Source organism: Scyliorhinus canicula, chromosome 6 (assembly GCF_902713615.1).
Source record: "Scyliorhinus canicula chromosome 6, sScyCan1.1, whole genome shotgun sequence".
Classification (NCBI taxonomy): domain Eukaryota; kingdom Metazoa; phylum Chordata; class Chondrichthyes; order Carcharhiniformes; family Scyliorhinidae; genus Scyliorhinus; species Scyliorhinus canicula.
The window spans coordinates 198,508,109-198,536,022 of NC_052151.1; the positions used below are offsets into that span (position 1 = coordinate 198,508,109).

Sequence of the window (27,914 nt, forward strand, 5' to 3'; positions counted from 1 at the left end):
TATGGAAATAGGGTGGAGGTGTTAACCTTGGGTATAGTGCTCTTTCCAAGAGCCGGTGCAGACTCGATGGGCCGAATGGCCTCCTTCTGCACTGTAAATTCTATGAACTGCTGAGATTGTCCAGTGCTTTTTTTAACCCTGAGCATATTGTCTATTCTCGTCTCTCAAAATAGGTCTCAGCTATCTCCTTTCACAATCTAGTGACGAAAATAAGTCAACAGGCAAGAATGACATTCTGCCCTTTCAGTTCAATCGACTTGAACCCTGACAGGTTGAATTTTGAGCACGCGCAGCTGCCTTGACAGCGCGCATGCGCTGCCGATCAGGGAGCGCGCATGCGCAGTCCACCGAGAGCGGGGAGTTTCCAGGGTGAATATCGGGATCGGCGCTTCTGGTCAGAGAAAAGCCCTGAAGGTGATTGTGGCAGCGGACATTCCACTACAGTGAGTTTTATATGTTTACCTTTAATTTAATCAACACTTGATTCAGCACCCTCACATCCCTCTCTCCAGCCCACCCTCACATCCCTCTCTCCAGTCCAGCACCCTCACATCCCTCTCTCCAGCACCCTCACATCCCTCTCTCCAGCCCCACCCTCACATCCCTCTCTCCAGCACCCTCACATCCCTCTCTCCAGCCCCACCCTCACATCCCTCTCTCCAGCCCCACCCTCACATCCCTCTCTCCAGCCCAGCACCCTCACATCCCTCTCTCCAGCCCAGCACCCTCACATCCCTCTCTCCAGCCCAGCACCCTCACATCCCTCTCTCCAGCCCCACCCTCACATCCCTCTCTCCAGCACCCTCACATCCCTCTCTCCAGCCCCACCCTCACATCCCTCTCTCCAGCCCAGCACCCTCACATCCCTCTCTCCACCCAGCACCCTCACATCCCTCTCTCCCGCCCAGCACCCTCACATCCCTCTCTCCAGCCCAGCACCCTCACATCCCTCTCTCCCGCCCAGCACCCTCACATCCCTCTCTCCAGCCCCACCCTCACATCCCTCTCTCCAGCACCCTCACATCCCTCTCTCCAGCCCCACCCTCACATCCCTCTCTCCAGCCCAGCACCCTCACATCCCTCTCTCCAGCCCAGCACCCTCACATCCCTCTCTCCAGCACCCTCACATCCCTCTCTCCAGCCCCACCCTCACATCCCTCTCTCCAGCACCCTCACATCCCTCTCTCCAGCCCCACCCTCACATCCCTCTCTCCAGCCCAGCACCCTCACATCCCTCTCTCCAGCCCAGCACCCTCACATCCCTCTCTCCCGCCCAGCACCCTCACATCCCTCTCTCCAGCCTAGCACCCTCACATCCCTCTCTCCAGCCCAGCACCCTCACATCCCCTCTCTCCCACCCAGCACCCTCACATCCCTCTCTCCCACCCAGCACCCTCACATCCCTCTCTCCAGCCCAGCACCCTCACATCCCTCTCTCCCACCCAGCACCCTCACATCCCTCTCTCCAGCCCAGCACCCTCACATCCCTCTCTCCCACCCAGCACCCTCACATCCCTCTCTCCCACCCAGCACCCTCACATCCCTCTCTCCCACCCAGCACCCTCACATCCCTCTCTCCCACCCAGCACCCTCACATCCCTCTCTCCCCACCCAGCACCCTCACATCCCTCTCTCCCACCCAGCACCCTCACATCCCTCTCTCCCACCCAGCACCCTCACATCCCTCTCTCCCACCCAGCACCCTCACATCCCTCTCTCCCGCCCAGCACCCTCACATCCCTCTCTCCCGCCCAGCACCCTCACATCCCTCTCTCCCGCCCAGCTCCCTCACATCCCTCTCTCCAGCCCAGCCCCCTCACATCCCTCTCTCCAGCCCAGCCCCCTCACATCCCTCTCTCCAGCCCAGCACCCTCACATCCCTCTCTCCAGCCTAGCACCCTCACATCCCTCTCTCCAGCCCAGCACCCTCACATCCCTCTCTCCAGCCCAGCACCCTCACATCCCTCTCTCCAGCACCCTCACATCCCTCTCTCCAGCCCCACCCTCACATCCCTCTCTCCAGCCCCACCCTCACATCCCTCTCTCCAGCCCAGCACCCTCACATCCCTCTCTCCAGCCTAGCACCCTCACATCCCTCTCTCCAGCCCAGCACCCTCACATCCCTCTCTCCCACCCAGCACCCTCACATCCCTCTCTCCCACCCAGCACCCTCACATCCCTCTCTCCCACCCAGCACCCTCACATCCCTCTCTCCAGCCCAGCACCCTCACATCCCTCTCTCCCACCCAGCACCCTCACATCCCTCTCTCAGCCCAGCACCCTCACATCCCTCTCTCCCACCCCAGCCCCTCACATCCCTCTCTCCCACCCAGCACCCTCACATCCCTCTCTCCCACCCAGCACCCTCACATCCCTCTCTCCCACCCAGCACCCTCACATCTCTCTCTCCCACCCAGCACCCTCACATCCCTCTCTCCCACCCAGCACCCTCACATCCCTCTCTCCCACCCCAGCACCCTCACATCCCTCTCTCCCACCCAGCACCCTCACATCCCTCTCTCCCACCCAGCACCCTCACATCCCTCTCTCCCAACCAGCACCCTCACATCCCTCCCTCCCACCCAGCCCCTCACATCCCTCTCTCCCGCCCAGCACCCTCACATCCCTCTCTCCAGCCCAGCCCCCTCACATCCCTCTCTCCCGCCCAGCACCCTCACATCCCCCCCCCAGCACCCTCACATCCCTCTCTCCCGCCCAGCACCCTCACATCCCTCTCTCCAGCACCCTCACACCCCTCTCTCCAGCCCCACCCTCACATCCCTCTCTCCAGCCCCACCCTCACATCCCTCTCTCCCACCCCAGCACCCTCACATCCCTCTCTCCCACCCAGCACCCCTCACATCCCTCTCTCCAGCCCAGCACCCTCACAGCCTCTCCCCAGCCCCACCCTCACATCCCTCTCTCCAGCCCCACCCTCACATCCCTCTCTCCCACCCAGCACCCTCACATCCCTCTCTCCCACCCAGCACCCTCACATCCCTCTCTCCAGCCCAGCACCCTCGCATCCCTCTCTCCCACCCAGCACCCTCACATCCCTCTCTCCCACCCAGCACCCTCACATCCCTCTCCCCAGCCCCACCCTCACATCCCTCTCTCCAGCCTAGCACCCTCACATCCCTCTCTCCAGCCCAGCACCCTCACATCCCTCTCTCCAGCACCCTCGCATCCCTCTCTCCAGCCCCACCCTCACATCCCTCTCCCACCCAGCACCCTCACACCCCTCTCTCCAGCCCAGCACCCTCACATCCCTCTCCCCAGCCCCACCCTCACATCCCCTCTCCCCAGCCCCACCCTCACATCCCTCTCTCCAGCCTAGCACCCTCACATCCCTCTCTCCAGCCCAGTGCCCTCACATCCCTCTCTCCCACCCAGCACCCTCACATCCCTCTCTCCCACCCAGCACCCTCACATCCCTCTCTCCCACCCAGCACCCTCACATCCCTCTCTCCAGCCCCCTCACATCCCTCTCTCCAGCCCCCTCACATCCCTCTCTCCAGCCCAGCACACTCACATCCCTCTCTCCAGCACCCTCACATCCCTCTCTCCAGCACCCTCACATCCCTCTCTCCCACCCAGCACCCTCACATCCCTCTCTCCCACCCAGCACCCTCACATCCCTCTCTCCCACCCAGCACCCTCACATCCCTCTCTCCCACCCAGCACCCTCACATCCCTCTCTCCCACCCAGCACCCTCACATCCCTCTCTCCCACTCAGCACCCTCACATCCCTCTCTCCAGCCCCACCCTCACATCCCTCTCTCCAGCCCAGCACCCTCACATCCCTCTCTCCCACCCAGCACCCTCACATCCCTCTCTCCCACCCAGCACCCTCACATCCCTCTCTCCAGCCCAGCACCCTCGCATCCCTCTCTCCAGCCCAGCACCCTCGCATCCCTCTCTCCAGCCCAGCACCCTCGCATCCCTCTCTCCAGCCCAGCACCCTCGCATCCCTCTCTCCCACACAGCACCCTCGCATCCCTCTCTCCACCCAGCACCCTCACATCCCTCTCTCCCGCCCAGCACCCTCACATCCCTCTCTCCCACCCAGCACCCTCGCATCCCTCTCTCCCACCCAGCACCCTCACATCCCTCTCTCCCACCCAGCACCCTCGCATCCCTCTCTCCCACCCAGCACCCTCGCATCCCTCTCTCCCACCCAGCACCCTCACATCCCTCTCTCCAGCTCCCTCACATCCCTCTCTCCAGCCCAGCACCCTCGCATCCCTCTCTCCAGCCCAGCACCCTCACATCCCTCTCTCCAGCCCAGCACCCTCACATCCCTCTCTCCAGCCCAGCACCCTCACACCCCTCTCTCCCGCCCAGCACCCTCACATCCCTCCCTCCCGCCCAGCACCCTCACATCCCTCTCTCCCGCCCAGCACCCTCACATCCCTCTCTCCCGCCCAGCACCCTCACATCCCTCTCTCCCGCCCAGCACCCTCACATCCCTCTCTCCCGCCCAACACCCTCACATCCCTCTCTCCCACCCAGCACCCTCACATCCCTCTCTCCCACCCAGCACCCTCACATCCCTCTCTCCCACCCAGCACCCTCACATCCCTCTCTCCAGCCCAGCACCCTCACATCCCTCTCTCCAGCCCAGCACCCTCACATCCCTCTCTCCAGCCCAGCACCCTCACATCCCTCTCTCCCACCCAGCACCCTCACATCCCTCTCTCCAGCCCAGCACCCTCACATCCCTCTCTCCCACCCAGCACCCTCACATCCCTCTCTCCCACCCAGCACCCTCACATCCCTCTCTCCCACCCAGCACCCTCACATCCCTCTCTCCCACCCAGCACCCTCACATCCCTCTCTCCCGCCCAGCACCCTCACATCCCTCTCTCCAGCACCCTCACATCCCTCTCTCCAGCACCCTCACATCCCTCTCTCCCACCCAGCACCCTCACATCCCTCTCTCCCACCCAGCACCCTCACATCCCTCTCTCCCACTCAGCACCCTCACATCCCTCTCTCCAGCCCCACCCTCACATCCCTCTCTCCAGCCCAGCACCCTCACATCCCTCTCTCCCACCCAGCACCCTCACATCCCTCTCTCCCACCCAGCACCCTCACATCCCTCTCTCCAGCCCAGCACCCTCGCATCCCTCTCTCCAGCCCAGCACCCTCACATCCCTCTCTCCATCCAGCACCCTCACATCCCTCTCTCCAGCCCAGCACCCTCACATCCCTCTCTCCCACCCAGCACCCTCACATCCCTCTCTCCCGCCCAGCACCCTCACATCCCTCTCTCCCACCCAGCACCCTCACATCCCTCTCTCCAGCCCAGCACCCTCGCATCCCTCTCTCCAGCCCAGCACCCTCGCATCCCTCTCTCCCACCCAGCACCCTCGCATCCCTCTCTCCCACCCAGCACCCTCGCATCCCTCTCTCCAGCTCAGCACCCTCGCATCCCTCTCTCCAGCTCAGCCCCCTCCCATCCCTCTCTCCAGCTCAGCCCCCTCACATCCCTCTCTCCCACCCAGCACCCTCACATCCCTCTCTCCCACCCAGCACCCTCACATCCCTCTCTCCAGCTCCCTCACATCCCTCTCTCCAGCCCAGCACCCTCACATCCCTCTCTCCAGCCCAGCACCCTCACATCCCTCTCTCCAGCCCAGCACCCTCACATCCCTCTCTCCAGCCCAGCACCCTCACATCCCTCTCTCCCGCCCAGCACCCTCACATCCCTCTCTCCCGCCCAGCACCCTCACATCCCTCTCTCCCGCCCAGCACCCTCACATCCCTCTCTCCAGCCCCACCCTCACATCCCTCTCTCCCGCCCAGCACCCTCACATCCCTCTCTCCCGCCCAGCACCCTCACATCCCTCTCTCCAGCCCCACCCTCACATCCCTCTCTCCCACCCAGCACCCTCACATCCCTCTCTCCAGCCAGCACACTCACATCCCTCTCTCCCGCCCAGCACCCTCACATCCCTCTCTCCCGCCCAGCACCCTCACATCCCTCTCTCCCCGCCCAGCACCCTCACATCCCTCTCCCCCGCCCAGCACCCTCACATCCCTCTCTCCCCGCCCAGCACCCTCACATCCCTCTCTCCCGCCCAGCACCCTCACATCCCTCTCTCCCGCCCAGCACCCTCACATCCCTCTCTCCCGCCCAGCACCCTCACATCCCTCTCTCCCGCCCAGCACCCTCACATCCCTCTCTCCCGCCCAGCACCCTCACATCCCTCTCTCCCGCCCAGCACCCTCACATCCCTCTCTCCCGCCCAGCACCCTCACATCCCTCTCTCCCGCCCAGCACCCTCACATCCCTCTCTCCCGCCCAGCACCCTCACATCCCTCTCTCCCGCCCAGCACCCTCACATCCCTCTCTCCCGCCCAGCACCCTCACATCCCTCTCTCCCGCCCAGCACCCTCACATCCCTCTCTCCCGCCCAGCACCCTCACATCCCTCTCTCCCGCCCAGCACCCTCACATCCCTCTCTCCCGCCCAGCACCCTCACATCCCTCTCTCCCGCCCAGCACCCTCACATCCCTCTCTCCCGCCCAGCACCCTCACATCCCTCTCTCCCGCCCAGCACCCTCACATCCCTCTCTCCAGCCCAGCACCCTCACATCCCTCTCTCCAGCCCAGCACCCTCACATCCCTCTCTCCAGCCCAGCACCCTCACATCCCTCTCTCCCACCCAGCACCCTCACATCCCCCTCTCCAGCCCAGCACCCTCACATCCCTCTCTCCCGCCCAGCACCCTCACATCCCCTCTCCAGCCCAGCACCCTCACATCCCTCTCTCCAGCCCAGCACCCTCACATCCCTCTCTCCAGCCTAGCACCCTCACATCCCTCTCTCCAGCCCAGCACCCTCACATCCCTCTCTCCAGCCCAGCACCCTCACATCCCTCTCTCCCACCCAGCACCCTCACATCCCCCTCTCCAGCCCAGCACCCTCACATCCCTCTCTCCCGCCCAGCACCCTCACATCCCTCTCTCCCGCCCCAGCACCCTCACATCCCTCTCTCCCGCCCAGCACCCTCACATCCCTCTCCCCCGCCCAGCACCCTCACATCCCTCTCTCCCGCCCAGCACCCTCACATCCCTCTCTCCCGCCCAGCACCCTCACATCCCTCTCTCCAGCCCCACCCTCACATCCCTCTCCCCAGCCCCACCCTCACATCCCTCTCTCCAGCCTAGCACCCTCACATCCCTCTCTCCCACCCAGCACCCTCACATCCCTCTCTCCCACCCAGCACCCTCACATCCCTCTCTCCCACCCAGCACCCTCACATCCCTCTCTCCAGCCCAGCACCCTCACATCCCTCTCTCCCACCCAGCACCCTCACATCCCTCTCTCCCACCCAGCACCCTCACATCCCTCTCTCCCACCCAGCACCCTCACATCGCTCTCTCCCACCCAGCACCCTCACATCCCTCTCTCCAGCCCCACCCTCACATCCCTCTCTCCCACCCAGCACCCTCACATCCCTCTCTCCCACCCAGCACCCTCACATCCCTCCCTCCAGCCCAGCACCCTCACATCCCTCTCTCCCACCCAGCACCCTCACATCCCTCTCTCCAGCCCCACCCTCACATCCCTCTCTCCAGCCCCACCCTCACATCCCTCTCTCCAGCCCCACCCTCACATCCCTCTCTCCCACCCAGCACCCTCACATCCCTCTCTCCCACCCAGCACCCTCACATCCCTCTCTCCCACCCAGCACCCTCGCATCCCTCTCTCCCACCCAGCACCCTCGCATCCCTCTCTCCCACCCAGCACCCTCGCATCCCTCTCTCCCACCCAGCACCCTCGCATCCCTCTCTCCCGCCCAGCACCCTCGCATCCCTCTCTCCCACCCAGCACCCTCACATCCCTCTCTCCAGCCCAGCACCCTCGCATCCCTCTCTCCAGCCCAGCACCCTCGCATCCCTCTCTCCAGCCCAGCACCCTCGCATCCCTCTCTCCCACCCAGCACCCTCGCATCCCTCTCTCCCACCCAGCACCCTCGCATCCCTCTCTCCCACCCAGCACCCTCGCATCCCTCTCTCCCACCCAGCACCCTCGCATCCCTCTCTCCCACCCAGCACCCTCGCATCCCTCTCTCCCACCCAGCACCCTCGCATCCCTCTCTCCAGCCCAGCACCCTCACATCCCTCTCTCCCGCCCAGCACCCTCGCATCCCTCTCTCCCACCCAGCACCCTCGCATCCCTCTCTCCAGCTCAGCACCCTCGCATCCCTCTCTCCAGCTCAGCCCCCTCACATCCCTCTCTCCAGCTCAGCCCCCTCACATCCCTCTCTCCCACCCAGCACCCTCACATCCCTCTCTCCCACCCAGCACCCTCACATCCCTCTCTCCAGCTCCCTCACATCCCTCTCTCCAGCCCAGCACCCTCACATCCCTCTCTCCAGCCCAGCACCCTCACATCCCTCTCTCCAGCCCAGCACCCTCACATCCCTCTCTCCAGCCCAGCACCCTCACATCCCTCTCTCCCGCCCAGCACCCTCACATCCCTCTCTCCCGCCCAGCACCCTCACATCCCTCTCTCCCGCCCAGCACCCTCACATCCCTCTCTCCCGCCCAGCACCCTCACATCCCTCTCTCCCGCCCAGCACCCTCACATCCCTCTCTCCCGCCCAGCACCCTCACATCCCTCTCTCCCGCCCAGCACCCTCACATCCCTCTCTCCCGCCCAGCACCCTCACATCCCTCTCTCCCGCCCAGCACCCTCACATCCCTCTCTCCCGCCCAGCACCCTCACATCCCTCTCTCCCGCCCAGCACCCTCACATCCCTCTCTCCCGCCCAGCACCCTCACATCCTTCTCTCCCGCCCAGCACCCTCACATCCCTCTCTCCCGCCCAGCACCCTCACATCCCTCTCTCCCGCCCAGCACCCTCACATCCCTCTCTCCCGCCCAGCACCCTCACATCCCTCTCTCCCGCCCAGCACCCTCGCATCCCTCTCTCCCACCCAGCACCCTCGCATCCCTCTCTCCCACCCAGCACCCTCGCATCCCTCTCTCCCACCCAGCACCCTCGCATCCCTCTCTCCCACCCAGCACCCTCACATCCCTCTTTCCCACCCAGCACCCTCACATCCCTCTCTCCAGCTCAGCACCCTCGCATCCCTCTCTCCCACCCAGCACCCTCACATCCCTCTCTCCAGCTCAGCACCCTCACATCCCTCTCTCCAGCCCAGCACCCTCACATCCCTCTCTCCAGCCCAGCACCCTCACATCCCTCTCTCCAGCCCAGCACCCTCACATCCCTCTCTCCAGCCCAGCACCCTCACATCCCTCTCTCCAGCCCCACCCTCACATCCCTCTCTCCAGCCCCACCCTCACATCCCTCTCTCCAGCCCCACCCTCACATCCCTCTCTCCAGCCCCACCCTCACATCCCTCTCTCCAGCCCCACCCTCACATCCCTCTCTCCAGCCCAGCACCCTCGCATCCCTCTCTCCAGCCCAGCACCCTCGCATCCCCCTCTCCCGCCCAGCACCCTCGCATCCCTCTCTCCCGCCCAGCCCCCTCTCATCCCTCTCTCCCGCTCAGCCCCCTCACATCCCTCTCTCCAGCTCAGCCCCCTCACATCCCTCTCTCCAGCTCAGCCCCCTCACATCCCTCTCTCCAGCTCAGCCCCCTCACATCCCTCTCTCCCGCCCCAGCTCCCTCACACCCCTCTCTCCCGCCCAGCTCCCTCACACCCCTCTCTCCGCCCAGCTCCCTCACACCCCTCTCTCCCGCCCAGCTCCCTCACACCCCTCTCTCCCGCCCAGCTCCCTCACACCCCCTCTCTCCCGCCCAGCTCCCTCACACCCTCTCTCCCGCCCAGCTCCCTCACACCCCTCTCTCCCGCCCAGCTCCCTCACACCCCTCTCTCCCGCCCAGCTCCCTCACACCCCTCTCTCCCGCCCAGCTCCCTCACACCCCTCTCTCCCGCCCAGCTCCCTCACACCCCTCTCTCCCGCCCAGCTCCCTCACACCCCTCTCTCCCGCCCAGTACCTTCACACCCCTCTCTCCCGCCCCCAGCTCCCTCACACCCCTCTCTCCCGCCCAGCTCCCTCACACCCCTCTCTCCCGCCCCAGCTCCCTCACACCCCTCTCTCCCGCCCCAGCTCCCTCACACCCCTCTCTCCCGCCCCAGCTCCCTCACACCCCTCTCTCCCGCCCAGCTCCCTCACACCCCTCTCTCCCGCCCAGCTCCCTCACACCCCTCTCTCCCGCCCAGTACCTTCACACCCCTCTCTCCCGCCCAGCTCCCTCACACCCCTCTCTCCCGCCCCAGCTCCCTCACACCCCTCTCTCCCGCCCAGCTCCCTCACACCCCTCTCTCCCGCCCAGCTCCCTCACACCCCTCTCTCCCGCCCAGCTCCCTCACACACCCTCTCTCCCGCCCAGCTCCCTCACACCCCTCTCTCCCGCCCAGCTCCCTCACACCCCTCTCTCCCGCCCAGCTCCCTCACACCCCTCTCTCCCGCCCAGCTCCCTCACACCCCTCTCTCCCGCCCAGCTCCCTCACACCCCTCTCTCCCGCCCAGCTCCCTCACACCCCTCTCTCCCGCCCAGCTCCCTCACACCCCTCTCTCCCGCCCAGCTCCCTCACACCCCTCTCTCCCGCCCAGCTCCCTCACACCCCTCTCTCCCGCCCAGCTCCCTCACACCCCTCTCTCCAGCCCCACCCTCGCACCCCTCTCTCCAGCCTCACCCCTCTCTCCAGCCCCACCCTCACATCCCTCTCTCCAGCCCCACCCTCACATCCCTCTCCCCAGCCCAGCACCCTCACATCCCTCTCTCCAGCCCAGCACCCTCACATCCCTCTCTCCAGCCCAGCACCCTCACATCCCTCTCCAGCCCAGCTCCCTCACATCCCTCTCTCCAGCCCAGCACTCACATCCCTCTCTCCAGCCCCACCCTCACATCCCTCTCTCCAGCACCCTCACATCCCTCTCTCCAGCCCAGCACCTTCACATCCCTCTCTCCAGCCCAGCACCCTCACATCCCTCTCTCCAGCCCAGCACCCTCACATCCCTCTCTCCAGCCCAGCACCCTCCCATCCCCCTCTCCAGCCCAGCACCCTCCCATCCCTCTCTCCAGTCCAGCACTCACACCCTCTCTCCAGCCCAGCACACTCCCAGCTTGTTCCAGGCACTCACCATCCTCTCTGTAAAAAAAAAAAAAACCTGCCTCCTCATCTCCCCTAAACTTTGCCCCATGAACCTTAAACCTATACCCTCTAGCGACTGATCTCTCCACCCTGAGAAAGAGTGCCTGCCCATCCACTCTATCCATGCCTCTCATAATCTTATAGACCTCTATCAGGTCACCCTGCAACCTCTGTCGTTTAATGTAAACAGTCCGAGTCCATTCAGACTCTCCACATGGCTAATACCCTCCAGACCTGACAACATCCTGGTAAACCACCTCTGCACCCTCTCCAAAGCTTCTGGAAGTAGATACCCATTTATAAATGACCTGGAAGATGGTGTAGAAGGATGGGTTAGTAAATTTGCAGATGACACGAAGGTCGGTGGAGTTGTGGATAGTGCTGAAGGATGTTATAGGTTACAGAGGGACATAGATAAGCTGCAGAGTTGGGCTGAGAGGTGGCAGATGGAGTTTAATGCGGAAAAGTGTGAGGTGGTTCACTTTGGAAGGAGTAACAGGACTGCAGAGTACTGGGCTAATGACAAGATTCTTGGTAGTGTAGATGAACAGAGAGATCTCGGCATCCAGGTACATAAATCCCTGAAAGTTGCCATCCAGGTTAATAGGGCTGTTAAAAAGGCATATGGTGTGCTAGCCTTTATCAGTAGGGGGATTGAGTTTCGGAGCCACGAGGTCATGCTGCAGCTGTACAAAACTCTGATGCGGCCGCTCCTGGAGTACTGCGTGCAGTTCTGGTCACCACATTACAGGAAGGATGTGGAAGCTTTGGAAAGGGTTCAGAGGAGATTTACTAGGATGTTGCCTGGTATGGAGGGAAGGTCTTACGAGGAAAGGCTCAGGGACTTGAAGTTGTTTTCGTTAGAGAGGAGAAGGCTGAGAGGTGACTTAATAGAGACATATAAGATAGTCAGAGGGTTAGATAGGATGGACAGTGAGAGTCTTTTTCCTCGGATGGGGATGACCAACATGAGGGGGACACAGCTTTAAATTGAGGGGTGGTAGATGTAGGACAGATGTCAGAGGCAGTTTCTTTACCCAGAGAGTAGTAGGGGTGTGGAACGCCCTGCCTGCAACAGTAGTAGACTCGCCAACTTTAAGGGCATTTAAGTGGTCACTGGATAGACATATGGATGAAAATGGAATAGTGTAGGTCAGATAGGCTTCAGATGGTTTCACAGGTCGGCGCAACATCGAGGGCCGAAGGGCCCTTACTGCGCTGTAATGTTCTATGTTCTATGACTGCTCTGGAGCTGCGGATGGACTCACTTTGGAGCATCCGCGATGCTGAGGAGGTCGTGGATAGCACGTTTAGCGAATTGGTCACACCGCAGATTAGGATTGCTGAGGGAGAAAGGGACTGGGTGACCAAAAGGCAGAGAAAAAGCAGGAAGGCAGTGCAGGTGTCCCCTGCGGTCATCTCCCTCCAAAACAGGTATACCGTTTTGGATACTGTTGGGGGAGATGACTCACCAGGGGAAGGCAGCAGTAGCCAGGTTCATGGCACCATGGCTGGCTCTGCTGTACAGAAGGGCGGGAAAAAGAGCGGAAGGGCTATAGTCACAGGGGATTCAATTGTAAGGAGAGTAGATGGGGGGTTCTGTGGTCAAAAATGTGACTCCCGAATGGTATGTTGCCTCCCAGGTGTACGGGTCAGGGATGTCTCAGATCGGATGCAGAACATTCTGAAGGGGGAGAGTGAACAGCCAGTTGTTGTGGTGCATATAGGCATCAATGATATAGGTAAAAATGGGATGAGGTCCGACAAGCAGAATTTAGGGAGTGAGGAGCCAAGTTTAAAAAGTCGGACCTCAGAGGTAGTAATCTCAGGATTGCTACCAGTGCCACATGGTAGTCAGAGTAGAAATGAAAGAATAGGCCGGATGAATGCGTGGCTTGAGAGATGGTGCAGGAGGGAGGGGTTCAGATTTTTGGGACATTGGGACCGGTTCTGGGGGAAGTGGGACTACAACAAATTAGACGGTCTACACCTGGGCCGGACTGGAACCAATGTCCTTGGGGGTGCTTTTGCTAACGCTGTTGGGGAGGGTTTAAACTAATGTGGCAGGGGGATGGGAACCAAATGAGGAGGTTAGTGGACAGTAAGAAGGTAGTAACTAAAGCCTGTAAGGAACTAGATCATGAAGTCAGCGTGACTAAGGGGAAGAGTAGGTGGGGAGCAGATGATGAACGCAAAGGGACTGGTGGTCTGAGATGCATTTGTTTTAATGCAAGAAGTGTGGCAGGTCAGGCAGAGGAACTCAGGGCTTGGATTAGTACCTGGGAGTATGATGTTATTGCTATTACTGAGACTTGGTTGAGGGAAGGGCATGATTGGCAACTAAATATCCCAGGATATCAATGCTTCAGTCGGGAAAGAGAGGGTAAAAGGGGGGAGGAGTTGCATTACTGGTCAGAGAGGATTTTTTCATAGAATTTACAGTGCAGAAGGAGGCCATTCGGCCCATCGAGTCTGCACCGGCTTTTGGAAAGAGCACCCTACCCAAGCCCATACCTCCACCCTATCCCCATAACCCAGTAACCCCACCTAACACTAAGGGCAATTTGGACCCTGAGGGCAATTTAACCTGGCCAATTCACCTAATCTGCACAACTTTGGACTGGATATCACTACTGTGCTGAAGGAGGGCACTATGGAGGACTCGAGCAGTGAGGCGATATGGGCAAAGCTCAGAAATAGGAAGGGTGCGGTAACAATGTTGGGCTGTACTACAGACCTCCTCACAGCGAGCGTGAGATAGAAGTACAAATATGTCAACAGATTATGGAAAGATTTAGGAGCAACAGGGCGGTGGTAGAACATAGAACAGTACAGCACAGAACAGGCCCTTCGGCCCTCAATGTTGTGCCGAGCCATGATCACCCTACTCAAACCCACGTATCCACCCTATACCCATAACCCAACAACCCCCCCCCTTAACCTTACTTTTATTAGGACACTACGGGCAATTTTAGCATGGCCAATCTACCTAACCCGCACATCTTTGGACTGTGGGAGGAAACCGGAGCACCCGGAGGAAACCCACGCACACAGGGGGGGGATGGGACAATTGGGCGCGGCCGTTTTGGCGCGGCCGTTTTGACGCAGCCGTTTGGGCGCCATGGGACAATTGGGCGCAGCCAATTTGGCGCGGCCGTTTGGGCGCAGACGACAGAAATTCTTTTAGTTTTTGTGGCTAGTAACTTGTTGCAAATTGTTGCAAGTAAATTTAAAAACCTTAAATTAGTTCATTTAGTTTAGTTCATTTGGTGATTATGAGCAAGGCTCCTCAAGTACTCAAATTTTCAAACGCGAAATCTGGATCAGTGGTATACAAACTACGGAACCCCATACTAGCTAGACGTTTTTGCATATTTTGAGCATAAAGAGCATAAACCGTAGGAGTAACTCCTCCGTGTTTTTTTTACCATAATTACATATATCTGAGAAAAGAGGCTGGGAGCAATACTGAATGTGCCATCTGCAAACCACATATCAGATGTCAATAAGTGCTGTAGCCAGCTCTGTCTTCCGAAGATTAATATCCGGTCGTGACCTGGTCCGCTATCACAAAGTAAAAAATTTTCTTCCACTCCTGGTTGAGGGACATATATCCTGTAGCATTCTGGCACAATCAATTGTTGTAAATCACTTGGATTGGTGGGGGCGTTCAATACATAATTACGCTTTCTGCTTATCTGCTTAGGGGCTGGTTTAGCTCACAAGGCTAAATCGCTGGCTTATAAAGCAGACCAAGCAGGCCAGCAGCACGGTTCGATTCCCGTACCAGCCTCCCCGGACAGGCGCCGGAATGTGGCGACTAGGGGCTTTTCACAGTAACTTCATTGAAGCCTACTCGTGACAATAAGCGATTTTCATTTCATTTCATTTCATTCTCCTCAAAGCAGATATATTAGGAATGGCTGGTAGACTAGCTTGGGATATGTCTGTCAAACATTCATTAACAACTACAGTCAGTGCCTCAAGGGTTTCCTGTGCTCTCTTTTTTATTTTAGTTTTCACGAGTGCAACCTCTACTTGTGCAGCAGAAGCATCATGCGAATGGCTGTTCAGCTGCCTCACCACGTTTGCAGCTTTAGTATGGAGCCGTGCTTTGCACCGGTTTTTTTGCTCACAACGCCAAAATTTCACTTCGCTGTCACCTTTGCTTGTTTTGTCAAAGACGTAAAGGAATCCGTTATGAACCAATTTTTCTTTACCACGTTTCGTTGATACTTCCTCAGCCATCATATGGGTATGCGAATTGGTTTAGTTAAAAAATATATAAAAAGATGGTGATAGAACGCACCAGCACCCAACTCAACGCACCCGCACCAGCAGCCAACTCACCTAATTCACAAATAAAGAAATGTTACTTTGGCGCCAAAAGGGCTGGCGCCAAAACGGCCGCGCCACAACGGCCGCGCCCAAATGGCTGCGCCAAAACGTACCTAACCCCACAGGGGGAGGACGTGCAGACTCCACACAGACAGTGACCCAGCCGGGAATCGAACCTGGGACCCTGGAGCTGTGAAGCATTTATGCTAACCACCATGCTACCCTGCTGCCCCTAAGTGGCGGTGGTGATAGGAGATTTTAATTTTCCCAACATTGACTGGGATACACTTAGTGTCAGAGGTCTAGATGGAGCAGAGTTTGTAAGGAGCATCCAGGAGAGTGTTTTAGAGCAGTATGTAAATAGTCCAACTTGGGAAGGAGCCATACTAGACCTGGTATTGGGGAATGAGCCCGGCCAGGTGGTTGAAGTTTCAGTCGGGATTACTTTGGGAACAGTGATCACAATTCAGTAAGTTTTAGAATACTCATGGACAAAGACGGAAGTGGTCCTAAAGGAAAAGTGCTAAATAGGGGGAAGGCCAACTATACCGGAGGACTGGAGAATTGCTAATGTTGTCCCTTTGTTTAAGAAGGGTAGCAGGGATAATTCAGATAATTATAGACCGGTGAGCCTGACATCAGTGGTAGGGAAGTTGCTGGAGAAGATACTGAGGGATAGGATCTATTCCCATTTGGAAGAAAATGGGCTTATCAGTGATAGACAGCATGGTTTGGTGCAGTGAAGGTCATATCTTACCAACTTAATAGAATTCTTTGAGGAAGTGACAAAGTTGATTGATGAGGGAAGGGTTGTAGATGTCATATACATGGAAACTTCAGTAAGGCGTTTGATAAGGTTCCCCATGGTAGGCTTATGCAGAAAGTAGGGAGGCATGGGATAGTGGGAAATTTGACCAGTTGGATAACGAACTGGCTCACCGATAGAAGACAGAGAGTGGTGGTGGATGGCAAATATTCAGCCTGGAGCCCAGTTACCAGTGGCGTACCGCAGGGACCAGTTCTGGGTCCTCTGCTGTTTGTGATTTTCATTAATGACTTGGTTGAGGGAGTTGAAGGGTGGGTCAGCAAATTTGCAGACGATACAAAGGAATTGTGGATAGCAAGGAGGGCTATTGTCGGCTGTAAAGAGACATAGATAGGATGCAGAGCTGGGCTGAGAAGTGGCAGATGGAGTTTAACCCTGAAAAGTGTGAGGTTGTCCATTTTGTAAGGACAAATCTGAATGCGGAATACAGGGTTAACGGTAGGGTTCTTGGCAATGTGGAGGAGCAGAGAGATCTTGAGGTCTATGTTCACAGATCTTTGAAAGTTGCCACTCAAGTGGATAGACCTGTGCAGAAGGCCTATAGTGTGCTCACGTTCATTAGCAGCGGGATTGATTTTAAGAGCCGTGAGGTGATGATGCAGCTGTCCAAAACTTTGGTAAGGCCACATTTGGAGTGCTGTGTGCAGTTCTGGCCGCCTCATTTTAGGAAGGATGTGGAAGCTTTGGAAAAGGTGCAAAGGAGATTTACCAGGATGTTGCCTGGAATGGAGAGGAGGTCTTACGAGGAAAGGTGGAGGGTGCTGGGCCTTTTCTCATTAGAACAGAGAAGGATGAGGGGCGACTTGATAGAAGTTTATAAGATGACCAGGGCAATAGATAGAGTAGACAGTCAGAGACTATTTCCTCCGGTGTAACAAACCATTACAAGGGGACATAAATTTAAGGTGAATGGTGGAAGATATAGGGGGTATGTCAGAGGTAGATTCTTTACCCAGAGAGTAGTGGGGGCATGGAATGCACTGCCTGTGGAAGTAGTTGAGTCATAAACATTAGGGACTTTCAAGCGGCTATTGAATTGGTACATGGATTACGGTAGAATGATGGGGTGTAGATTGATTTGTTCTTAATCGAGGACAAAGGTTCAGCACAACATCGTGAGCCGAAGGGCCTGTTCTGTGCTGTATTTTCTATGTTCTATGTATACTACAAACAACAGAGGCCTAAGCACAGATCCCTGTGGAACACCACTAGTTACAACCTATCATTGGGAAAAACACCCTTCCACTGGCAACCTTTGCCTTCTGTGACCGAGCCAGTTGTGTATATATCTTACCATGTGACTATACCTTTAGTACCAGTCTGCCATGAGGCACCTTAAGAAGTCTTACAACACCAGGTTAAAGTCCAACAGGTTTGTTTTGAATCACTAGCTTTCGAAGCACAGCTCCTTCCTCAGGTGAATGAAGAGGTGGGTTCCATCAACAATGCAAGACGATACGCAGGTAATTAAATCTTTACAGGTCCAGATGGAGCGACTGGAGAGAGGGATAATCACAGGTTAAAGAGGTGTGAATTGTCTCAAGCCAGGACAGTTGGTAGGATTTTGCATGCCCAGGCCAGATGGTGGGGGGTGAATGTAATGCAACATGAATCCAAGGTCCTGGTTGAAGCCTTACTCATGTGTACTGAACTTGCCGATCAGTTTCTGCTCAGCGATTCTGCATTGCCGTGCCTCCTGAAGGCTGCCTTGGAGAACGCTTACCCGGAGATCAGAGGCGGAATGTCCTTGACTGCTGAAGTATGCCCCGACTGGAAAGTAACAATCCTGTCTGGCGATTGTTCTTCCAGTTGCTCCATCTGGACTTGTAAAGACTTAATTACCTGCAAAGACTCATTCAAAATATTGTTTTGCATCATTGAATTTGTCCTGATATGTGTTTCTGGAACCCACCTCTTCATTCACCTGAGGAAGGAGCTGCGCTCCAAAAGCTAGTGATTCGAAACAAACCTGTTGTACTTTAACCTGGTGTTGTAAGACATCTTACTGTGCCCGCCCCAGTCCAACGCCAGGATCTCCACATAGAACATAGAACAGTACAGCACAGAACAGGCCCTTCGGCCCTCGATGTTGTGCCGAGCCATGATCACCCTACTCAAACCCACGTATCCACCCTATACCCGTAACCCAACAACCCCCCCCTTAACCTTACTTTTTTTTAGGACACTATGGGCAATTTAGCATGGCCAATCCACCTAACCCGCACATCTTTGGACTGTGGGAGGAAACCGGAGCACCCGGAGGAAACCCACGCACACAGGGGGAGGACATGCAGACTCCATACAGACAGTGACCCAGCCGGGAATCGAACCTGGGACCCTGGAGCTGTGAAGCATTTATGCTAACCACCATGCTACCCATGTGCAGGTTAGGTGGGTTATGGGGTTACGGGATAGGGTGGAAGAGTGGACCGAGGTAGGGTCCTCTTTCAGAGGGATACACCTTGAGGCATCTTGTCGAAGGCTTTACTGAAGTCCTTTGACTACTTGAAACTATTCTCGCAGTGAAGGCAAGAGGGTAAAAAAGCAAAATCTGAGAGGTGAAATTGGAGAACTGAGGGTGGGTTGAGTTTTTAAAAATAAATTATGAATACCCAATTGTTTTTTCCAATTAAGGGGCAATTAGTGTGGCCAATTAACCTACGGTGCACATCTTTGAGTTGTTGTGAGACCTGCACACACTGGGAGAATGTGCAAATTGCATATGGACAGTGACCCGGAGCCGGGATCGAACCCGGGTTCTCAACGCCATGAGGCAGCAGTGCTAGACACTGTGCCACCCAAACCAAGTGGGTAGAGTTAACATTGCTGACTGAAGTTTGTTATGATAGATGGCCATATCAGGCCTGAATGGAATTGTGTTGAAATAGAGCACTAAAACAGTTTGAGAAACATGAAAGTTACTGAGCTGTGATTGGGAGAGAAAGGAAGGGCAAACTCGCAACTGCAGTTTCAGCTGGGGAGTTGGCAGGGGAATGCAGATCCCAGTTTCCAATCTGTGTCAGGACAGATGAGGCTCCTGACCTGAAACGTGCAGGCGGTAAATGATCCCCTTCCCCTGGTCTCTAGTTCTTCATGAATTGCTTCAGCACAATTCCTTTTGTGTTTCCGTGTTAGGTTGAGTGATATGTGTAAAATGTTTCATTGCTGTTACATGCTGCATTAAATCTCATAGAAAGATTTATCACAATTTATTCAGGATGTGCACCAGGAATCCTGTAATCGTCATACATGGAGGTTGTGGAAAATACGAGGAGGCTCTTCAGGAGATCTGCCTGCAGCTCGTGAAGGAGGCTGCCTTCCAAGCATATCGCCGGGGCCAGCAGGGAGGCACCGCCCTGGACATGGTGGAAGAGGCTTCAATGTTTTTAGAAAATGACCCTCATTTTAATGCTGGTAAGTTCATTCCATTCATCTACTTTAAATTCTAATGCAGTCAATCTTTTCATCCAGTGGTTGCGTTTTTTGAGAGGACCAGTTGTGAATTTTCAAATATAAACACGGCAGCAGAAATCCGTTATCTCCGCATTTCTCCCCTTGGTGTTTTTAAATTCAGAGTACCCGATTCATTTTAAGGTCAATTTAGCGTGGCTAATTCAAATCACTTGCACATCTTTGGGTTGTGGGGGTGAAACCCACGCAAACACTGGGAGAATGTACAAACTCCACCTGACACTGACCTGGGACCGGGATAGAACCCGGGTCCTCAGCGCCGTGCGGCAGCAGTGCTAACCACCGTGCCACCATGCTGCCCTATCCGTTTATTTTTATTAACGTGTGTGCGTGTGCGAGCGAGAGAGAATGGAGGGTAGTTCGGAAGGAGGACTGGTGCTAACCACTGCACCACCATGCCACCAACCTCTTAGTATGATCTGGCAGCATCCGGTATTCAAATTCGAAACAGATATTCGTCACTTTGCAAACATATCCCATATCCACATGTTGGTGGATTGGGCAGACAAGTGGCAGATGAAGTTCAATTTAGAGAAGTGTGAGGTGATTCATTTTGGCAGGAAGAATGCAAAGAGACAGTACAAAATAATGGGAGAACTCTAAAGGAATAAAGGGGATATGTACATAAGTCCCTGAAGATGGATAGGCATGTTAGAAGAATAAGAAAGAATCATAGAATACTGAAGGTGCAGAAGTGCCCATCAAGTCTGCACCGACCCACTGCCAACTGCCTAGGCCAACTGCCCCGCCCTATACTTGAACGCCATCTAACCGTTGGACACTAAGGGACAATTTAGCTTGGCCAATCCACCTAACCTGCACATCTTTGGACTGTGGGAGGAAACTGGAGCACCCGGAGGAAACCCACGGTGCTGAGGTCTCAGGTTCGATCTCGGCTCTGGGTCATTGTCTATGTGGAATTTGCACATTCTCCCAGTCTTTGCGTGGGTTTCGCCCCCACAACCTAAAGATGTCCCGGGTAGGTGGATTGGCTGTGCTTAGTTGCCCCTTATTTGGAAAAAATTAATTGGGTACGCTAAATTTATTTTAAAAATAAATAATAAAAAAAGCAGATGGCATGCTTGCCTTCATTGGACAGGGCATTGAGTATAAAAATTGGCAAGTCATGCTGCAGCTGTATAGAACCTTAGTTAGGCCACACTTGGAGTATAGTGTTCAATTCTGGTCGCCACACTACCAGAAGGATGTGGAGGCTTTAGAGAGGGTGCAGATGAGGTTTACCGGGATGTTGCCTGGCATGAAGAGCATGAGCTCTGAGGAGAGGTTGGATAAACTCGGTTTGTGCTCACTGGAACGCACCCAGTTAGCCAGACTACAGTCATTGAGGGGAAATGGTGAAACCTGTTATTAAGAAAGTCTTAGCATCTATAGACCCTATTCATAGAGTCATAGATGTTTACAGCAAGAAAACAGGCCTTCGGCCCAACTTGTCCATGCCGCCCAGTTTTTACCACTAAGCTAATCCCAATTGCCCGCATTTGGCTCATATCCCTCTGTACCCAGCTTTCCCATATAACTGTCTAAATGCTTTTTAAAAGACAAAATTGCTCCCGCCTCTAACACTGCATCTAGCAGCTTGTTACAGACACTCACAATCCTCTGTTTAAAACATTTCCCCTCTGGGCCCTTTTGTATCTCTCTCCTCTCACCGTAAACCTGTGCCGCCTAGTTTTAGCCTCCCCTAACTTTGGGAAAAGATGTTGACTATCTACCTTATCTGTGCCACTTATTGTTTTATAAACCTCTTGAGTTCATACTTAAGCCTCCTACGTCCAGAGAAAAAAGTCCCAGTCTCCCCAGCCTCTCCTTGTTACTCAAACCATCAAGTTCCGGTAGCAGCCTAGTAAATCTTTTCTGCACTCTTTCTATTTTAATAATATCCTTTCTATAACAGGGTGTCCAAACTGTACACAGTATTGCAAGTGGCCGAACTAATATCTTGTCTTGTACAATTTCAGCAAGACGTCCCAACTCCTGTAATTCAATGTTCTGACCAATGAAACCCAGCATGCCAAATGCCTTCTTCACCGCCCTGTCCACCTGTGATTCCACTTTCAAGGAGCTATGAACCTGTATTCCTAGATCTCTTTGTTCTTTGATAACTCTCCCCAAAACCTTACCATTAACTGAGTAAGTGCTGCCCCGATTCCATCTACCAAAATGAATCACCTCACATTTATCTAAATTGAACTCCACCTGTCATTCATCGGCCCACTTGCCCAATTGATCAAGATCCTGTTGCAATCCTGGATAACCATGTTTTCCCAAGGTAAAGGAGTCTAGAACTAGAGGGCACAGGTTAAAGGTGAGCGGGGAGAGATACAAAAGGGACCAGAGGGGAATTTTTTTCACAGAGGCTGGTGAGCATCTGGAACTAGCTGCCAGAGGCAGTGGTAGAGGCAGGTATATTTTTTTCCTTTAAAAAGCAGTTACATGGACAGCATGGGTACAGTGGGATATGGGCCAAATGCAGGCAAGTGGGACTAGCTTAGTGATAGAAACTGGGCGACATGGACAAACTGGGCCTATGGCTGTTCCCATGCTGTAAACATCTGTGACTATATGTCGTGGGGGGCGATTCTCCGAGCCCCGGCCGAACCGGAGAATCGCCGCAACCGCGCCAAGACGTCCCGACGCCGGTGCGCGATTCTCCGAGATGCGGAGAATCGGCGCCATTTGCGCAGGTGCGTTTGACATGGCGCTGGCCGCGGGCCGCTGGATTCGGCGGGGTCACCGATTCTCCGGCCCGGATGGGCTAAGCAGCCACGCGGATACGATAGAGTCCCGCCGCCACCGTTCACCCCTGGTCGCTGCCGGCAGGAACTCTGCGTGAAGGGTCGGGGGGGGGCGGCCTGTGGGGGGGGAAAAAAGCGATCCTTCACCGGGGGGGGGGGGACTCCGATGGGGTCTGTCCCACATTTGGTGCTCCCCACCCCGGGCCTACTTTCTGGCGTGGCCGGCCCCTGAACACCGACACCATGTTGAGTCGGGGCTGGCGCGCTGAAGAATTCCCCCGCGCATGCGCAGGTTGGCACGGTGCCCATTTGGCACCAGGAAAGGAAGCTGGAGCGGCATAAACCGCTCCAGCGCCATGCTTGCCTCCTATGGGGGCCAGAATCGGTTGTCCCCGTGCCCGTTTCGCGCCATCTTGAAACGCGACGACGTTCACGACGGCGCAAACACTTGGGCTCCATTTTGGAGAATCGCCCCCCCCATATGTGTCCTTCCTATTTTTGACCAGGGCCTCAACATCTCGAGTCATCCAGGGTTCCCTGCTGTCAGCAGCCTTGCCTTTCACTCTAAAAGGAATGTGCTTACCATGATCTCTGGTTAACACACTTTTGAAGCCTCCCGCTTACCAGCGTTCCCTTTGCCTGCCAACAAACTCCCCCAATCAACTTTTAAAAGTTCCTGTCTAATACCATCAAAATTGGTCTTGCCCCAATTTAGAATTTTAACTTTTTGCAAATCACTCTCTTTCAATATGTCCTGCCACCTTCAAAGATCTACCCACATGAATGCCCCAGGTCACTCTGGGCCTGTACACTGAGTCATTAAGTCACCTTCCCCCAGCCCTTCTGCCAAAATGCATGTCACATCTCTTGTTAAATTCTATCTGCCATTCTGTCAAGTCTGTCAATTCTGTAAGCCTATCTATGCCTATTGCAGTCGATTCATATCCTCCTCACTGTTTGCTGCCACCATAAGTTTGGTGCATCAGCAATTCTACAGTTTATTCAAATATCTCAAGTCATTTATATATATTTAAAAAAACTGACCCCCAGGTAACACCACTGTCCACCATTCTCCAATTTGAAGAACAAATGTTGAACTTGGCTGATCATTTCATAGAATCCCTACAATGCTGAAGGAGGCCATTCGACCCATTGAGTTTTCACCGCCCCCCGAAAGAGCACTCGGCCTAGGCACACACTCCCGCCCTATCCCCGTAACCCCATGCATTGATCATGGCCAATCTAACTAACCTGTACATCTTTGCACTGTAATTATAGAACACCTTGTTCTTTTACCACATTCAGTTCCTTATTCTTTTGTGTGGATGGAAACTGGATATTCATTGGAAAATATAGCACCAAAATAAACTATTAATTGAGAAAAGAAGCTGAAACTGGGTGTTTCCGTGTTTGACAGAAAAGCTATTACAAGAGCAGGAATCTCAAATGAGACAATGTTTCTGTGAATTTCTTTCCTGTTGGACTTAGGTTGTGGAGCTGTGCTCAATGAATATGGTGAAGTTGAGCTTGATGCTTTAATCATGGATGGAAAAAACCTTAATGCCGGGGCAGTTGCTGCTGTCAGAAACATAGCTAATCCAACAAAGCTTGCTCGGCTGATTATGGAACAGGTAGAGCTTACTGCTAAAATATACTGACATATCGTTCCCTCTCTGGTTGGGCTTTGGCGGGGGAAGGTCAGGGATGGAGGGGAAAGGTTTGGGGATGGGAAGGGAAAGGTCCGGGGTCAGGGATGGGAGGAAAGATCAGGGTCGGGGATGGGAGGAAAGGTCAGGGGTCGGGGATGGGGCAAGGTCAGGGATCGTGGTTTGTGGGGAGGGAGTCAGGTGTGACTTGTGTCGGAGGGAGGTCAGCAGTCGGAGCTGGTGGATGGGATTGCGGGGGGCGCTATCCCCATTACCGGGTGCTGGGAACTTCTTCCTTTCGCTGGAAAACCTGAACTGCAGTGAACTTTAAATTGGGCTCTGTGTCCGATGATAAACTATTTTGATGTCTGGGTACTCTCACCAATCTAGTTAAGCTGGTCCAGAGCTGGTTGGTTGGTGAACTAAAGTTTATTTAGCAATAAATGCTGGTTTATTCCATCTGTGAGACTCTGTGCAATGATGTCTCAATCTGATTTGTTATCTGTTTCCAATGCCCTTTACTCTCAAGGTTACCCCTCCAGATTCTCTGACATTTCAGATTCTCCTAAACCCATTTGTTTGGCTGGTTTAAATCCCATATCAGATTCATTTTTAAATGTGATGAAATGCTGATGGGAACCTGCTTCTTTCCTAGACCAATCATGTGATGCTGAGTGAACGAGGTGCATCAAGATTCGCTAAAGCAGTGGGGTTCCCAGAAGTCCCAATGGAGTCTTTGATTACTGAAAGGTCGAGAGAAAGGTTGAAGAAAAACCTCACAGCAGTGGATTCACATATGTAAGTTAATTTAATTCTGGTCTCCTGTCTTAACTGGACAAGGCTTAATAATCTGTACCTCGGGCAGAATCCTACATATATACTTTTAATACCTTCAGTATAAATTCAGTTGTGTGGTTCATTTGGTATCAGTTAGCTTTGATTGATTCCAGTCAGTGATGCTGCTTGATTGCACTCATTCTTGGGAGTTTTTTTATTTGTGTTTATCTCAATCAGGTTGTACAGAAACTGAGTATAACTTCAGCAAAACCTCTCGCAGTAATTCCATGCCATGTAGTTTTGAGATTTAAGCAGCTACAAATTTGCATCATGATTGGAACATCTGTTCAGTTCAAACATATAAACATGTGTATCTGTGAAGTAATTTTAATCAGGCTGTTCTGTTTCATAGGTTCATAAGAAATAGGAGCAAAATAAGGCTATTTGGCCCATTGAGTCTGCTCCGCCATTTGATCATCGTTGATCTCATCCTCCCCTTAAGTCCACCGTTCTGCCTGTTCTCCATAACCCTTCAACCCATTCCCAATTACAAATCTGTCTAACTCCTTAAATTTACTCGCTGTCCCAGCATCCACTGCTCTCTGGGGTAACGAATTCTGTAGATTCACAACCCTTTGGAAGAGGTATTTTCTCCTCAACTCTTTTCAAATTTGCCACCTCTTATCTTAAGACTGACCTCGGTCTAGAATATCCTATAAAAGGAAGCATCCGCTCCAAGTCTACTTTATCCATATCTTTTGTCTCCCCTCATTACATAGAACATAGAACGTACAGTGCAGAATGAGGCCATTTGGCCCATCGAGTCTGCACCGAACTACTTAAGCCCTCACTTCCACCCTATTCCCGTAACCCAATAGCCCCTCCTAACCTTTTGGACACTCAGGACAAATTAGCATGGCCAATCCACTTAACCTGCACATCTTTTGACTGTGGGAAGAAACTGGAGCACCCGGAGGAAACTCACGCAGACATGGGGAGAACGTGCAGACTCCGCACAGACACTGACCCAGGGGGGAATCGAACCTGGGACCCTGCCGTGTGAAGCCACAGTGCTAGCCATTCTTCTAAACTGTAGAGAGTATAGGCCTCTACAGTTCAATCTCTCCTCGTACGACAAACCGCTCCTCTCTGGAATCAACCCAGTTAAAATGACGATGTAATACTGAAGGATGTTGCATTAACACTTAGTTTAAGAGATTATAAATTTCATAAACTTTGCCTTGGATTCTTTCTCTAACACAGTGAGCATGGTACAATTGGTGCTGTTGCATTAGACACTTCTGGGAATGTGGCCTGTGCCACCTCTACTGGAGGACTAAGCAACACGTTGGTGGGTCGAATTGGTGATACTCCTTGCATTGGTACAGTATTTCCTCTTGTCTCCTGCATTGTATTCCTAAATTATCTTCTTTCAAGTGCTGTATGTATGTATTCACAATTCCCAAGGGGAGAAAACAGCGATCACATGCCTCCCTCCATTTATCAATTGGGCGGGGGAAGGTGGGGTTGGGGTGGAAGGTGGAATAGGGCAAGAGGGGTAATATGTTTCCACCAATTATCTTATTCTTTATTAGAAATGCTTTTGAACACCTCTCTCAAATCTTCCCTCAACCGACTCTGCTGTAAGAAGAACAATTCCAGCTCCTCGAGTCCCTCCACGTAACTGTAGCCTGTATCCTCAGTACCATTTTGTAAAATATCTTCGCTAGAACTTGACACTGTCCGAAAGTATGATTCAGCACAATCAAGCACAGCTCTCCAGTTGTCTCCTAACTAATGATTTATTAAGATTTGGAGAATATCTTGATTTTTCTTGTACTTTACCTTCTTTTAAACGTCTCGTGCTCTTTAAATCTTTACAGCTTGTTTCACTTTCAAAGGTTTATTTACATAACCCACAGGTATCTGTTTCAAATTATGTAACTCATTTTGTGCTGCCCCTCCTTGCTCTTCCCATCAATATGTATCATTTCCCACTCCTCTGCATTCAGCCCTGTCTGTGCGTTTTGTCAGTCTGTGTGTGATGTTTGTTTGAATTGTACAGTTTTTCACAGTTTACTGATTCCTATTTACACTTGGCTGAATGCAGCCATCAATCTGGGTTTATTTTACCAGTGCTGCTTAATATTTTAGACACTTATTTTCTAATTGCAGCGAGAATCCCCCTACAGTGTTCAAGGTGAGGTCAGATACCACAGTAGTTGCCACTTTTAACAGACTCCCTTCTCTACGAGTATCAAGAAATACTGCTGATATTGAAAATATGAATTAAAGTTAAACTGCTGAAACTATTTGGGTCTGGCAGCATGTGAATTTTTCAGGTCGATGACCCTGTTTTTCTCTCTCTGCATAGGCTGCCTACGTGCTGATAACCTGGATAATTATAGCATTATTCTGTTTCATTTTCTCTCCCTCTATCCTTGGATTGATTTGGATGCTGGCTGTGTGTGCAGGGGTTCGCTCTGAGCTGGGAATCTGAATCAGAGCGAATGTCATTCCTGGCAGATTGAGCTGAGAAATTTTGCATCCTACTGCTTTGTGATTCCGTGCACCGGTACTTTGCAGAAGCTGTCAGTGTGTGTTATATATATGTCTGCTCCACAGGCAGATGCAGCTCTCCACAGGCTATTTCTGATCCAGTGCTGTGTTTGAGACAGTGTCTAGCTTTACATTTGCGTCTTTCTTTTTGAGCAGGAAGTGGTGGCTATGCCGATAACCTGAGTGGTGCCGTATCTACTACAGGAAAAGGGGAGGCAATTATGAAGATTACCCTGGCTCGATTGATTACATTTAACATGGAACGAGGTAGTCTAATTTTGCAACTCTCTATTGAATATTGTGTGGTGAGTCAGCACGATGTACAAATTGGGAAATCACACCTTGGCATAAGGTTCTGATCCTGAAAGTCCTCAGGGATTTGATGCCAACAGTAA

At 54.0% G+C, this 27,914-nt stretch overlaps 1 protein-coding gene across 1 annotated transcript; it reads left to right on the forward strand.

Moving 5' to 3' along the window:
- The first annotated feature begins 329 nt into the window (after positions 1–329).
- On the forward strand, positions 330–27,878 carry LOC119967971 (isoaspartyl peptidase/L-asparaginase-like). The gene is made up of 6 exons (XM_038801072.1): positions 330–443; positions 19,528–19,724; positions 24,026–24,168; positions 24,839–24,981; positions 26,224–26,342; positions 27,676–27,878. The coding sequence occupies exons 2-6, from the start codon at positions 19,529–19,531 to the stop codon at positions 27,876–27,878; spliced, it is 804 nt and encodes a 267-aa protein (XP_038657000.1). The 5' UTR covers positions 330–443; position 19,528.
- The last annotated feature ends 36 nt before the right edge of the window (positions 27,879–27,914 follow it).

What these genes read in the sequence shown, in the direction of transcription:
- LOC119967971 (XM_038801072.1), top strand. Translation starts at nt 19,529, where the DNA reads ATGTGCACCAGGAATCCTGTAATCGTCATACATGGAGGTTGTGGAAAA. An exon ending in TGACCCTCATTTTAATGCTG is followed by an intron (nt 19,725 to 24,025) that starts GTAAGTTCATTC and finishes TGTTGGACTTAG; the next exon opens with GTTGTGGAGCTGTGCTCAAT. An exon ending in ACAGCAGTGGATTCACATAT is followed by an intron (nt 24,982 to 26,223) that starts GTAAGTTAATTT and finishes TCTCTAACACAG; the next exon opens with TGAGCATGGTACAATTGGTG.